The 14,140-nt window shown below is 32.3% G+C and overlaps 7 protein-coding genes across 7 annotated transcripts; 3 read left to right on the forward strand and 4 right to left on the reverse strand.

Moving 5' to 3' along the window:
- The first annotated feature begins 52 nt into the window (after nucleotides 1-52).
- BX664DRAFT_332403 (uncharacterized protein) lies at nucleotides 53-916 on the forward strand. Its single transcript, XM_051545317.1, has 4 exons — nucleotides 53-291; nucleotides 363-476; nucleotides 581-709; nucleotides 774-916. The coding sequence occupies exons 1-4, from the start codon at nucleotides 102-104 to the stop codon at nucleotides 899-901; spliced, it is 561 nt and encodes a 186-aa protein (XP_051400041.1). The 5' UTR covers nucleotides 53-101; the 3' UTR covers nucleotides 902-916.
- On the reverse strand, nucleotides 917-1,867 carry BX664DRAFT_332405 (uncharacterized protein). Its single transcript, XM_051545318.1, has 3 exons — nucleotides 1,574-1,867; nucleotides 1,192-1,478; nucleotides 917-1,120 (listed from the first exon to the last, which is right to left on the reverse strand). Exons 1-3 carry the CDS (start codon nucleotides 1,611-1,613, stop codon nucleotides 1,049-1,051), a joined length of 399 nt encoding a protein of 132 aa, XP_051400042.1. The 5' UTR covers nucleotides 1,614-1,867; the 3' UTR covers nucleotides 917-1,048.
- An 866-nt stretch (nucleotides 1,868-2,733) lies between these two features.
- On the forward strand, nucleotides 2,734-4,313 carry BX664DRAFT_332408 (uncharacterized protein). Its single transcript, XM_051545319.1, has one exon. The coding sequence runs from the start codon at nucleotides 3,074-3,076 to the stop codon at nucleotides 4,082-4,084; it is 1,011 nt and encodes a 336-aa protein (XP_051400043.1). The 5' UTR covers nucleotides 2,734-3,073; the 3' UTR covers nucleotides 4,085-4,313.
- Nucleotides 4,314-5,689: 1,376 nt separating this feature from the next.
- On the forward strand, nucleotides 5,690-8,632 carry BX664DRAFT_332412 (P-loop containing nucleoside triphosphate hydrolase protein). The gene is made up of 13 exons (XM_051545320.1): nucleotides 5,690-6,244; nucleotides 6,324-6,387; nucleotides 6,463-6,529; nucleotides 6,626-6,635; nucleotides 6,812-6,876; nucleotides 6,936-7,049; nucleotides 7,109-7,190; nucleotides 7,268-7,329; nucleotides 7,388-7,498; nucleotides 7,551-7,696; nucleotides 7,785-7,965; nucleotides 8,036-8,164; nucleotides 8,235-8,632. The coding sequence occupies exons 1-13, from the start codon at nucleotides 5,725-5,727 to the stop codon at nucleotides 8,538-8,540; spliced, it is 1,857 nt and encodes a 618-aa protein (XP_051400044.1). The 5' UTR covers nucleotides 5,690-5,724; the 3' UTR covers nucleotides 8,541-8,632.
- A 404-nt stretch (nucleotides 8,633-9,036) lies between these two features.
- On the reverse strand, nucleotides 9,037-10,633 carry BX664DRAFT_332415 (binary complex of casein kinase-1 with Cki7; the record flags this gene model as incomplete). The annotated part of the gene is made up of 4 exons (XM_051545321.1): nucleotides 10,338-10,633; nucleotides 9,941-10,200; nucleotides 9,476-9,884; nucleotides 9,037-9,399 (listed from the first exon to the last, which is right to left on the reverse strand). Coding segments are annotated over exons 1-4 (962 nt in total), but the record flags the coding sequence as incomplete, so codon positions are not given.
- A 135-nt stretch (nucleotides 10,634-10,768) lies between these two features.
- BX664DRAFT_332416 (uncharacterized protein) lies at nucleotides 10,769-12,741 on the reverse strand. The gene is made up of 7 exons (XM_051545322.1): nucleotides 12,597-12,741; nucleotides 12,309-12,531; nucleotides 11,885-12,245; nucleotides 11,639-11,779; nucleotides 11,203-11,574; nucleotides 11,001-11,143; nucleotides 10,769-10,932 (listed from the first exon to the last, which is right to left on the reverse strand). Exons 1-7 carry the CDS (start codon nucleotides 12,680-12,682, stop codon nucleotides 10,831-10,833), a joined length of 1,428 nt encoding a protein of 475 aa, XP_051400046.1. The 5' UTR covers nucleotides 12,683-12,741; the 3' UTR covers nucleotides 10,769-10,830.
- Nucleotides 12,726-13,710, reverse strand: BX664DRAFT_332420 (dUTPase-like protein). The gene is made up of 4 exons (XM_051545323.1): nucleotides 13,602-13,710; nucleotides 13,282-13,493; nucleotides 13,153-13,223; nucleotides 12,726-13,091 (listed from the first exon to the last, which is right to left on the reverse strand). Exons 1-4 carry the CDS (start codon nucleotides 13,697-13,699, stop codon nucleotides 13,035-13,037), a joined length of 438 nt encoding a protein of 145 aa, XP_051400047.1. The 5' UTR covers nucleotides 13,700-13,710; the 3' UTR covers nucleotides 12,726-13,034.
- Between the last annotated feature and the right edge of the window lie 430 nt (nucleotides 13,711-14,140).

The following is a 14,140-nucleotide window of genomic DNA, read 5'->3' on the forward strand; positions in this document are numbered from 1 at the left end:
AAAAAAGAGGAAAAAATTTTTGCTTTCATTTTTTTTTTCTCATTCTCTTTCTTTCGTCTCTCTCTCTCTCTCCACCATTTGTATATATATCTATAGAAGCCATGGATGAAGAACAATTCACACGAACAAAGAAAGCCACCAAAGCTTTAAAAGCTCGAGTAGATGCTATAGAACGACATTTGGAACCTCTTTTAAAGAAGGATCTTGTGGATACCTACAATACTTTACCGATCAATGAAAAATGTCAACTGGATATGGTATTAGCTTACGCCATTAATACCTTATACTATAGTATGTTATCACAATGAAATTTATATCTTTTGTTATAGTACTTATCCCTTTTTATATCTATATATATATAGTGTATATTCGAACACAAGGACAAAATCCTCAACAACATGATATTTACACCGAATTGAAAAGAGTACAACAATATATTGCAAAGATCAAAGAGGCAGAAGGACGAGGACCAAAACGTAAGTTGATCTAGATTAAAAAAAAAAAAAAGAAAGGAGAAAGTGTGTTGAATGTTGAAGTACTGATTTGTATATTATTGTGATGTTGTTTTTTTCTTAAATAGAAACTTTGAAATTGGATAAGGAAGCAGCAGGAAGATTTGTCAAAGCAGCACTTAATAGCAAGGTCAACAAGGATCAATCAACAACATCAACCGGGAAACGACGAGCACAAGATGAAAAAAGCAAAAGTGGTAAGGATATAATGATGAATGTATGTCTAATTTTGGTTGACTCATATAACATATTTATATATAGAAACAATTGAAGTGGATAGCGATTCATCAGAAGATAACGAACCCAAGAAGGCGAAACAATGGAAAGAGGATGTCAAAGGTCAAGCACCATCAAAAAAGAAGGCACGCATAGATCCATTCCGAGATTAGTTTAGATGATAGTATATGTTTATTGGTTTTACAAAATGGAAATAAACTAAGGAAATAATTTTGGTAGATATATACGGATGACAAAAAAAAAAAGAGAGAGAGAGAATATGTTGACTTTTGTGTGAATATGTAATAGATATAGGATGACTATGAAGCAGAAGACGAACCAAAAGAAACAAACTTGGGATCCAAAGGTAAACCAGTAGCAGGATCAATATTCTATAATAAACAAAAAAAAAAAAACGTTGAATTAAGTGATCAGTGATCATCCCAGAATATATCAAACTTACGTTCTTTTTCAAAAGTTTTTGTTGGCGAATAAGTCTTGCTTGGTCAAAAGAGACGTTCTGGCGTTTCATAATCTTGAGGATTTCTTCCTTGTCCTTCAAACCAGCTCTTGTTTCTTGTTCAGTCAAGTTGTTGGTCAAGTCAAATTGCGAACTAGTTAAACCATCTTCAATATCATCTTCGAATGAACCAATATTGGTGGGTAACAGGTGATAACCAAGGAATCTATTCGTTTGATCGGCTGCTTTGGATGCCAAGTCTACAAGTTTTCGACGAAAAATGAAACCTACTATTTATGAGAATGAAAGATATATATATATATATATATATATATTGTGAATAAATAAATAATAAATAAATAAATAAAAAGAAGAGACTACTTACATACTATGAGTAAAATAAATAAGAGGATGAATATCCACATGGCAAAGATCTTTTTTGGTATATTTTATATATGAAAAGGGAAAAAAGAAATGAGAGGAAGGTGGAGAATGAAAAAGAGGGAAATGAATTGAATCCATCTTTCAGCACAGAATAGGTCACGAGCCAATAAAAAATCAACATAAATGACAATTGTTTTTTTATAAAAAGAGGGAGAGAAAACAACTTAAAAAGAAAAAAAGAAAATATATTTCAATGGCGGGTTTATTAATCATAAGATCATGCTTTTCAATAATGTTACTAAATAACCAAAACAAAAAGGAGAAAGATGATTCAAATGGGCTTGTACACAAGTCCATTGTTATTGTTTTTTTTGGTGTTTATTTTTAATCTAGAGTCCGTTTCCTAAATAAGAAATCAAAAAAAAAAAAAAAAACTTACTGTTTTCAGCTTTGATTGTTGTTCAAAAAGATGATAATAATGAAGATGATCAGCCACAATAGATGAAATAAGTTAAGTACATGATCTCTCATTTATCTATTTGCCTTGTCTATAAAAGTTAAGGTAAAGAGTGTTTATGGTAGTAGATAATGTTTTGATGTAACAACTGAAACCATTGGTAATAGAAACCACAGCCTTACTTTTGTTATCATGATTGAATAGTGAGTGGTACAAAATGGGTAAATGGTAGGATTCAATCATAATACTCTATGGAGGTCATAAAATAAAAATATTAATACATATAAAGGATTAATGAAATCAATAAAATAAAATGAATAGATAGTTATTATTATTATGATTATTAAAAAATATCCTTCATCTCCTTTAAAAACAAAAAAAAAACAAAAAAGAGATATAAAGGATGGAAGTGATTTGTAACTGATAGGTTATTGACTGTTTTGGGTTGTCTTTTTGTTACTAAAAATAACCAAATGGCACCGGTCCCTCTTGACCCTTCTATTTTCCCCGCTCTGGTCTTTTTTTTTTTTTTTGCCTAAAAGTTACCCTTAACAAATGTTATAAAAATAAGTTTAAGATTGGGCTTTAAAAAAGAAAAAAAAAAAAGTTCAAATATAAAAAACTACTAGTTCTATTTTTTTTTTTTTCCTTTTTCTTCTTTCTTTCTCTTTTTAGTTCGTTTTTTCTTTTTTTCTTTTTTTTTTTTTTTTTTTTTGTTTTATACATATTTATATATATATATATTGTTATACCTTTTTATTCCCCTTTCTTTTTATATATATATATAAGTATACACACAAAACAATAATGGTTGTAGCTCTTCCACGATCAGTATCTCCTACTCCTCAAAAACCAATGTCAAAGAAACTGATTGCTTTACAATTGTGCATTGTCTTTTTACTTGGTTTCTTCTTTATGTGTAGTGTCCAAGTCAATCGCACAGGTAACTAAAATAAAATAAAATAAAATAAATATAAAACTAATATCATTATTGTTTTAGTTGATAATTGTTCTTCTGATTTGAATTTTTGTCGGTCACCTGATATGGATATTCGTTTGGAAGACAATAATTTGGAATTAATTCAACATGATCAATTATCACCATCTGAACAAATTACTATTCAAACACCTAAACGAACTGAATTTCCTTACACGATTGTTACTGCTTCCAGTGCCAATCATTTATGTTCTTTGGAAAACTTTTTATATTCTCTTCATGCTTTACGATCTCAAGTCGCACCAGAAGACTTTCCTCGCATAGTTGTATACAATATTGGTATGAATCGAACTCAACTCCCTGTTTTGGATCAACTACAAGAACATGGATTAATAGATGATGTAGAAACATTTGATTATTTTCAATATCCTCGCTTTTGGGATGTTGCTATCAATGCTGGTGAATATGCTTGGAAAACTGGAATTGTCAATGAAGCTCGCATCAAATATGGTGGTACCTTGGTATGGTTGGATGCTGGTAATGTCGTCACTGCTGACTTTTTACGTAATATTCCATCCATCATTCAAGAACATGGTGGATTTTGGTCTCCTCGTAGCTCGTATACCATGGGACGTTGGACTCATCAAGGCATGTACGATTACTATGGTGCCAATGCTCGTGCTTATGCTAGGAATATTAATTGCAATGGTGCCGCAGTAGGATTTGATACTACCAATAGTACTATTGTGGATGATATTATTATTCCTTGGTTCCTTTGTGGAATGGATAAAAACTGTATTGCTCCTCCTGGTTCATCAAGAAAAAATCATCGACAAGATCAAGCTGCTTTGACCTTTTTGGCTTATAAGAATGGACATAAATGTACTCTTCCTCCTGCTCGTTTCCATAAACTTCAAATTCATCGTGATGTAGCCTGTCGTTCAAGTCTATTGGAATTAGAAGTAGATGGATCTCTTTATCATCCTTCTTCTGTGGATTTCCCCAAGTGGTATAGAAGCGATACTTTGGAATTATACAATCATCCTGAATGGCGTTATCCTGAAGACAAAGTACCTGCCCATATCAAATCTTTAGTTGAACCTCCTGCATTCCTATAGACTCTTTTTTTTTTTTCTTTTATGTACAAATTATCTCCCCTGACTCATAATCAACACATCATTTTATTATTATTTATTTACCATCATCATCATTACTATTATTATTGTGACATAGTTTAGCATTTATTTTTCTTTTGTGCCTTCCCCATTCCTTTCCTTTATATTTTGATACAACTATTTACATACAAAATGAAACAAAAATAAACGATTGGATTTGTATATACATCAATTTTAGTATGTTCCTCTATTTTTTTTTTTTTCTATTTTTATGCTTGACTCCGATCGGTTACTTGATGGTTTCAAGACCTTCAAGATGCTACTTCACATCCAAAATTGTTTTTAGATTCACAGCCAGCGTTAGTGTACATGGTAACAAGGAAGTTTATTTATTAGTACTTGTTTTAGACAATGCTAAAAAAAAAAAGTCAACAGAAAACAAACTACTAAAAACTGATTAGCTTCAAAAAAGAAAAAAAATAGCAATTTATTATTTTTTTTATGGAACTACGGAGACAAAATTTTAGGACAAAGGCTAGATCGATGAGTACAACGCTTAAGACAATGATGACAAAACTGGTCAACTTTCTCCATTTTAAAAGGAAAAGCATCATTAAAACCACCTAGATAAATGGTTCGATTACGAATCACCAATTGACCTTGAATAATCACTGTGACTGTGCCTTGATAATAACCAGTAGGGTATTGATGAAAAAGGAAATCTTGAACAATTGGATGATTCGGTTCTCCTTCTTCTTGCTCTCTTCTCTGAGTGTCACGACGACAGAGAGAATCAAAGCTAGCAAATAAAATATCTCTTGTTCTTTGATGTGATACAATAGGCAAATGGAATAAGGTCAATAAAGTATGATGATGATCGCTACTAAGAGATCGCGTAGGATACAATATGGTTCTTTTGTTGAGTTGAAACCCATTTAGTAACGCCTCTTGTTGAAGTGCCGGTGTTGCAAATACCATATTCAAATAACATTTACGATTAGAATCACCCATCTGAGTCGCTCCTATTATATCTGTTTTATTGTATCTTTGTCTGATCCGATCCAAGATGGTGCCTTGTATTTTTTTACTGCACTTGGAAATATCCAATAGTACTCCATTTTCGTAATGCTTTGTAGAAATCCATTGTTTAGTCCCAATATGGCGTTTGGCTACCACATCATGATCATCATCATCGTCATCGTCATCATCATCGTCGTCGTCATCGTCGTTGGATAAGAACCGTTGAACTAGATCATTCAATTGGATGACTGTCATCAACACAGTTACTCCCGTGCTAAAAGCATTAGGTACATTAGATATTGGCAAGATTGACCTTGTATTTGACTTTGACGTATTATTTTGACTCATAATGGATGACTCAAAAAAAAAAAAAAAGAAGAGTAGATATGGATGTAAGAGAGAAAAAGAAGGTTTTTATAGAGAGAAGCTTTGATCACCATTGACTACACGTAAGGTTCATTGTTGCCAGATGATATTGACAAAAAAAAAAAAAAGGAACTCCGCTTATGCCAAATTTCTTTTCGTTCCTTATTGGCTCATTTTTTTTTCTACTTCTTTTCTCTTTCTCCTTCTTATTCTTTTTTTTTTCTTCCTTTTATAACTATTATAGATGTGTATATATCATGACTTCGTTGGCAACATCTATTTATATATCCGAACCCAGCAAACCTATTGAAAATTATTACAGTCATAACAACATTAAGGGGCATACAAGATCATTATCAACAAGTTTATTACCACGACCTTCTGCCAGTAGTCATGTTTTTCATCATCCACCTGTCCCAAATTTAGTTCAACAACAACAACAACAGCAACAACGACGTCGACCTTCACATATTCCCAAACGTAAACCAAGTACAAGTAGTACGAGTAGTGCTAGTACGACAACAACAACGGGCAGTCTGACACCTACTTCAACAACTTTATTATCACCCCCTCTTCATTCATCATCTATAGCGCGTACTCATTCTTCTCCACTAAAAACGAGAACTCATCAACAATATGTCAAAACAGCAGCTGTCGTTGTTCATTGCCTTGGAACTCAATTGCAAGTGGACAACAATCAAATGGATTCAGGAGTGACGATCTCGCGACAACAACATGACCAAGTGGATAAGAGAAAAGGAAAACGATTTATATTTGGCAAGTCATTTTTGGTTACTATGGTGTAATGAAAATCTATTAACCCTTTTTTCTTAAATACATATATGTATATATATAGATAAAACCCTTTGTGAAAAAGATTCCCCTCAAGATATGATGATCGTGTTACAGCCGCTATTACGGCAAGTCCACAAAAAAAAAAAAGGAATTATTTCATTGGAAACTAATGGATTTTTATTTATTTGTATAACCTTTAGCCAGTGTTTGGAGGGATATAATGGTACTGTTCTATCTTATGGTCCAGCCAAATGTGGAAAATCATCGGTAAGATTGAAAAGAATAAAAAAATTTCATGCAACTGCGAAAATGACTTAATATTTCCTCTCCTCCGCCTTCTTTGTATATGATCTTTCTACACAGATCATGGTAAGTAATAGAACAAGCATAAACATATACAAGTCAACTTACTATTTTACATTCCTATCTTTATAAAATCTAGCTGGGTAAGTTTCATCATCTCCATCATCATCATTTGTATCCATGATTCTTTCATTATTATGTTTTGAAATCATATTTATCTTCCCTTTTTTTTTGAATACCTCCTAGGATCTTCATTGACTTCTGGCATCATCATCAGGTCGTTGGAATCGTTATTTGAAATGATGTATCAAGTAAGTAGATTGATATTGGTATGTTGTGGAAAACAAGCTAATCTGTGTTGTCAATATAGGCTACGAACAAGGAATTTTTGATCCGTGCTTCTCATTTTGAAATTTATCAAGATGTCTTGTATGATTTATTATGTCCTTCTAATGCAAAGATTGATATACATCAAACCAAAAAGGTAAATAGAAATAACCAACGTATACTTTTTGACGCTTTTTGCTGACTTATTTATAATAGAAAAGTGCATATGTTGCTCCTCTTGAAGAAGAAATCATTACTTCACCTTCTGATGCTTTAAGAATCATTCAAAAAGGTCAAGGTACAGTCAATATTAGGAAAATATTAAAATATCTGTCTCATGTTTCTCTCTCTCTCTCTCTTTTCTTGATATTATAGCTAATCTTTATTTTTCTAAAGACAAACATCAGTATCACAATAGTCATGTGGTTTTCCAATTGGTAAAATGAAGATTAATAAATATACTCGTTCTAAAATATTATTCATATGTTTTTATAGGCAATTGAATCCTATAGCATCCCAACTCATCTCCAACAACACTCACCTGGTCTTTTATCGCCATCCTTATCATCTTCTCGTCTTTTACGAAATGTGAACATATCTCAATTGGTAAAAAAAAATCTTGATTAGTTTACATTGTATTAATTCATTTTGTTTGTAGATGTTTGTGAATCTAGCGGATTGCGAAAGACCACCTCAAGTGTCATCCAATCAAGGCACCTCTATTTATAGACGACATGCAAAAAAGGATACGAATTTGATCGCCTTTGAAGATGCTATCATGCAACTCACCGGGAAAACGAAAAGGTAAAAACATGAGAGACAACATCCCAATACTGATCTTTGACATCTTCATCTATTGACATTCTTTTCTTTTTGTGTGCTGATCACATAGTATGCCATTCACTGTCACATCCATGGACCAATCTCCTTTGACTCGTTTATTAGAATCATCATTGGCTGGCCAAACTAATCTGCTCTCCATCTGTACTATTCATGATCAATATCATCCATACGAGTTTCTCAAATTTGTTCATCGTCTTGGTAAACTTTCAGTGTCCCCCAATCCCAATCAGGTAAGACATAGACAAAAAAAAAAAAGTATCAAATAGGAAACGATAGATGACCTTTTTTTTTTTTTAATAGATATCTGAAGGTCAATCTGTTTTAATGCGACATCGTCGAGATAAGATCAAATTGAAAGCTAAACTGATGCAATTGAACATGGATTTGAATCAACCTAATTTAAGCACGGAGGATTTACATCATCGACAGGTAACATTATAAATACACACAAGCAAAAAATTCATCTAATATCTCTTTATTATTATAATAATAATAATAGGCAGAAATGGCAAAAGTTGAATTGACACAACGATTAGCACGCATTCAAGAACAAATCATCACATCAGATATCCTATCATCAAAAGAAGAAGAGGCATCATCAAATCATCTTGTCCAAAGTCTGTGTAACGAAAAACGCCTTTTACAAGATCATCAAAAGCAGTTGTTGGATCAACTTTCATCGGTGGAACAACAAGTGAGATGGATGGAACAACATAAACATGTCGTAGACAACATTCAGTTCTTACAAGACGAGTTACGTGTGGCCAAGACCGAATTGGAAGTTACCAAATTACTTGTGTCCTAGCATCTTTATTCATACCCTGACTATTGGTTTCTTTTATTAGTATATATCAAATAATCAGAATATCCTTTATCAAATATATGCATGTGTGTGTGTGTTTTATTATAAATAAAAAATAAATAAAAAATAATAGATAATAAAGTAGGAGAGGGGAAACTAGGCAAGAAAAAGTATGTGCAGTATATAATGTATAATAGAAACAACAAGTGAGAGAAAAATAGATATATGTAAAAGAGGAAAGAAAAACAATCTAAATAATGGGGCGATCAAGGATCACATTCACAGTGACAAGTACAGCACCAACCTTTGAAATGACAACCGCGACATCCACCACAAGTCAAAGCCAATTGAACATTGCGCCAAAACCTTTTCCATTTCTTGTGTTTTCGTTGTTGTTGTTGCTGTTGACCAGAGAGTCGTCTTTGATGAGAAAGAGTCGAGTTCATTGCAATCGATTGATAATATGCATCCTGAATTGTTTCATTTTGTTGTTGTTGTTGTTGTTGTTGCTGTTGCTGTTGTTTGGGTGTTGGATCCGTTTTAACTATGATCGGTTGATCATTGTTTGTATTTGAATGAAGTGGTTGAGCTGAAGAAGATGTTGGTTGTTGTAAAGATAGTCTCTAATAAAAGAAAGGAGAGAAAAAAAAGGAAAATGAATTCTTTTTTTTTTATCTATCTATCTATCTATTTACTTTTGTTTTATTTGAAGCAAGTAATTCCCAATCGTATAATCCAGTATAATCACCATTACCAACACCTTCATCTTTGAGGACCTTGTTGAAAAGTTCACGTAAGAAATCATAATCAGGATTTTCTTCAAATCCCAATTTTCGGACATATTGTAGATAGATGGCAAATTCTATCATTAAAGGAAAAAAAAAAAAAAAAGAGATACAATAAATAAATCATCAGTATAGACATACAATTCAGTTTACCACCAGGGAATCCAGCACATAGATCCTTGATACTTGTACTTTGTTTCTTTTCACCAATCTTTTCATATTTCTGTTTATTTGTTGCAGCCTTGAGACCTTGCCATGGAAGAGAACCACGAAGGAAATACATAAAAACATGACCCAAAGATTCTAAATCATCACGTCTAGATTGTTCACGACCAAGATGAGTATTGATACTCATATAACGAGCAGTACCTGATAAGCTTTTCCTTTCCCGGTATGGAATATGTTGTTTTGTTTTTGGATCCCGATAATGTTTTGCCATGCCAAAATCGATCATATATACCACATTATTATTGTTGTTACCAGCTCGTCCCATCAAAAAATTATCTGGTTTAATATCTCTATAAACCAAATTATGTTCATGAACACATTGAATTCTTGTCACCTAAAAAAAAAAAAAAAATTATAATCATTTAAAAATAATAAACTATTTATTATTACCATTTCTTTTGCAAGCATGGCCACTGTACGCACCGAAAATTGTCTTGAACAAGCATCAAATAGATCTTCCAAACTTGCACCTAATAAATCAATCACTAATACATTATGTAATCCTTCTTGACCAAAATAGTGAGCGTATGGTATCCCAACACTACCAGCTAAAATCTTGTAAGCTCGATATTCATCTCGTAATTGTGGTGCGTCCGATTTTCGTGGTTCAAATTTCACTGCTACTGGTTGATTGTTTAAAAGATTGATACCTATTTAAAAAAAAAGAATTAAAATTATAATCTTAGTTAGACCTCAGTTCATTTTTTGATCCACAACCTCTCTCTTTAATAATATTCCACACCTATTTTTGATTGTGATCACATATAAATAAATATTCAATTTTTACCTTGATAAATAACACCAAAACTACCTTCACCAATCTTTCGACCAATCTTGAAATGAACTCCTACGACATTAGCAGTAGACGAAGAAGACCCACTCATGGAATGTCGTTGAGAAGGCATGTTTATCTTTGAGATATGTATTTGATATTTCAGAATAAAAACAAAATCCTTTTCAAAGATATATGTAGATATTTATTTTTTTAAAAGAAAAACAAAGTGTAAAAGTAGTAATCAATTTTAAAAAAAGAAAAGAAAGAAAAAAGAAAAAGAAAAAAGGAGTGAATCAAGTGAAAAAAAAAAGGGGGAAGATGATGAATATGAAAAAAAAGGCGGGAGATGGGAAAAAAATGTAGCCGTGTCACCCAAATCTACAACATTTCAATCCCCGAAGATTCATATACAAGTGTTAATGCAAAAAAAAAAAAAAAAAAAAAAAAAGAGTCAAAACACAAAGGAGAAATTCTTTTTTATTTCATATGTCAAAAATAAAACTATTTATAATTCAACCTTGGCTACTTCATGTAAATAAACACCTAATAATTTGGTACCTTGAATATAGTTGGAACGATCCAATTTTTCATTGATAGAATGAGCACCCTATGTCATAATAAAAAAAGAATGAATATCACATATTTTTTTGTATATATATATATATTCAAACTTACATCATCTCCACGACCCATTGGTAATAATAATACATTCTTCTTGAGAGCATCTTGGAAGCTTAAAGTAACAGGAATAGAACCACCTTCTCGTGTCAAATCAGGTTTCACCTTATAGACAGTTTCAACTGCCTTGGCAGCAGCAACTAAAAATAAAAGAGATGAATATCATATTATTTATTTATTTATTTATTTATTTTCTTACCATAGTTAGGATGATTGGGACTAGCTAACCAATGATTACCATCATGAGAACATTTGATAATCATAGTATTCTTGCTACCAAGCTTGTTGAATTCATCAGTCACGTATTTTTCCACAAGTTCAGTCAATTTCTTGGGATCCATATCAGGTACACTACGAATAGAGAATTTACCAATCACCTTGGAAGGAATCACCGTCTTGTCACCAGGATTATAGAAAGCACCTTCAATACCATGAAGAGACAATGAAGGATAACGCCAACGATGTTGCAATACAGATTTAACATCAGAATGAATATTGGTCTTATTACCCACAGCACCATGAAGATCATCAAGGCTAAAGTCCAAACTTTCATAAGTAGCTTCTTCTTCAGCTAAAATCAAATAAAAATGGATTGTTTATATTCATTTCATTTATTTATTTTTATTATTTTTTACCTGTCATGGCACGCACTTGATCATATACACCAGGAACAAGGATCTTGCCATTAGGTGAAACCAATTTACTCATCACAGCGAAAAGATCAGACATGGGTTCATGAATCGTACCACCAAATACACCACTATGTAAATCAGCAGCTATTTTTTTTTTTAAAAAAAAAAAAAGAAAAAGAAAAAGGAATATCAATGTTTTTTTCTTTTTTTCTCTCGTAGTCAGCTGAACATCACCCTATCATGACTTACCAGGTCCCTTAATAGTAAGATGGAAATAAGATACACCACGTAAACCATAAGTCAAACAAGGCTTAGTGGTTCCAAGCCAATAATTGTCACTGATGGTTACAGCATCCACATCCTTGAAATACTTGTCAGCTTCTTGATAGATAAGTTCATCCAAACCTTCAGAACCAGATTCTTCCATACCTTCCAAACAGAATTTAATATTCACAGGAAGTTCCAATCCCAAATTCTTGTGTGCTTCCACGACATTAATCCATCCCAAAACGGGACCTTTGTCATCAGATGATCCACGACCAATCAAGCGTTGTTTATCATCTTCCACCAATACAAAAGGATCAGTAGCCCAACCATCTTCTTTCAATGCCTAATAAAGAGAAATACAATAAGAAGAAATAGAATGATAATAATATCTTTCTCTTTCTTTTACCGGTTGAACATCATAATGACCATAGACAAGAATGGTCTTCTTGGTAGGATCATTACCAATAGTGGCCAAAACAATAGGTGGCAAGTCCAAAGTTTGAGTACCATGGAAATCTTGTTTACCAAGATCACGAGTTTCTACAGAAGCACCTAGAGCTTTGAGTTCATTCACCAAAAATTCACCCATACGAAATACATCAGGACGATGGTTAGGATCTCCACTCACACTAGCAAACCAAAAAAAAAAAAATGGTTATTTTATATAAAGTCGTGTTTTTTTTTATTTATTTACCTAGGAATAGCAACAGCTTTACGAAGTCTTTCGACAAAATCGTTTTGATGTTTTTCAACATAATCCATAAACTCGGCAACTGCCATGATGAAATATATATATATATATATAAAAAAAAAAGAGGATATAGAAAGAAAAAGAAAACAAAAGAAGAAGAAAAAAAGAAAAAGAAAAGAAAAAAAGGGTCCCCCCGCCATCTTTATCAGTCAAAATTTGCTAAAAACGTCGCGAAGTCCAATCGCCGTTCCAACATCGTGCGAAAGTTTTTCCACGACGTATGACACAATCAACTGTGATTCATTCATCATTTCATAAACGTATTCTATTTTTTTATTATTAAAAAGGTATGCATAACAACATCTAAAAAAATTGACATCTTCTTGATGTATAAACAATATAATTCTATATATATAAAAGAGATCCAATATAAGATTTGTTTTATTGATGACCAGTAGATCCATAACCTCCCGCACCACGCACAGTGGCATCCAAATCCTAAAATAAAAAAAAAAAAAATCGGTCAGTCCGGCATCTCGGTTATGCGTTCATCACTTACTTGTACTTCCATGACTTCAGGAGTAAAAATTCTTTCCAAAATTAATTGAGCTACACGATCCCCTTGACGCACTATATATCATTCAATATGAATCATCCTTAATTTTTATTATTTTTATGTTATATTTACCTTGATAATCTTCTTTTGAAAAGTTGAATAACACAATACCAACAGGACCACGATAATCAGCATCAATCACGCCAGCACCAGTATCAATAAAATGTTTAGCAGCCAAACCAGATCGAGGTGCTACCCGACCATAACAGCCTTCTGGTACAGCAATGGAAATATCTGTAGGAACAATCACTTTACCTTGAGCAGGGATCACAATATCGGCAGCACTATATAAAACCAATTCATTTCAAATAGATTAGTATTTTCAAAATAAATTAAAAAAAAAAGGTCATGATTGAATAAAAAAAAAAAAAAAAAAAAAAAAAACTTTGTACCTATAAAGATCGTAACCAGCTGCTTGTGCCGACCCACGTGTAGGTAATTTGCCTTTATCAGAGAGTTTCTTGACAAGAAGATTTGGAAGACTAGCCATTATATTTTAAATCTATGGAGGAAAAAAATAAAAAAAAAAGAAAAAGAAAAAGAAAAAAAGGAATCACGCGCGTCTTTTTTTTTTTTCGTGATGATCGGAATGCAAAAAAGGAAGAGAAAGATGAATCTGCAAGGGATTCAACTGCCTTATATCAATGAAATATATATATAATGGATAATCAAAATGAATGCAGGGTTAATAATGTAGATGGATTATTATTTGGAATATAGTAGATCCGAACATGAAAAGGTTATCATCACTTTGATACATCCTCAACATATCATTCATCATCAACTATCATCACTATCTCAAAAGAAAACAAGGATTATTTTATGTTACTGATCAGCAATTCTATATAATAACAAATTTCCTACAAGGATTGACATCTCCATTAATAAGTTATAGATAATAGGTTGGAGAGAAACATATCCTTAGCACCAT

Source organism: Halteromyces radiatus (genome assembly GCF_025201355.1).
Source record: "Halteromyces radiatus strain CBS 162.75 chromosome Unknown BX664scaffold_4, whole genome shotgun sequence".
Lineage (NCBI taxonomy): Eukaryota > Fungi > Mucoromycota > Mucoromycetes > Mucorales > Cunninghamellaceae > Halteromyces > Halteromyces radiatus.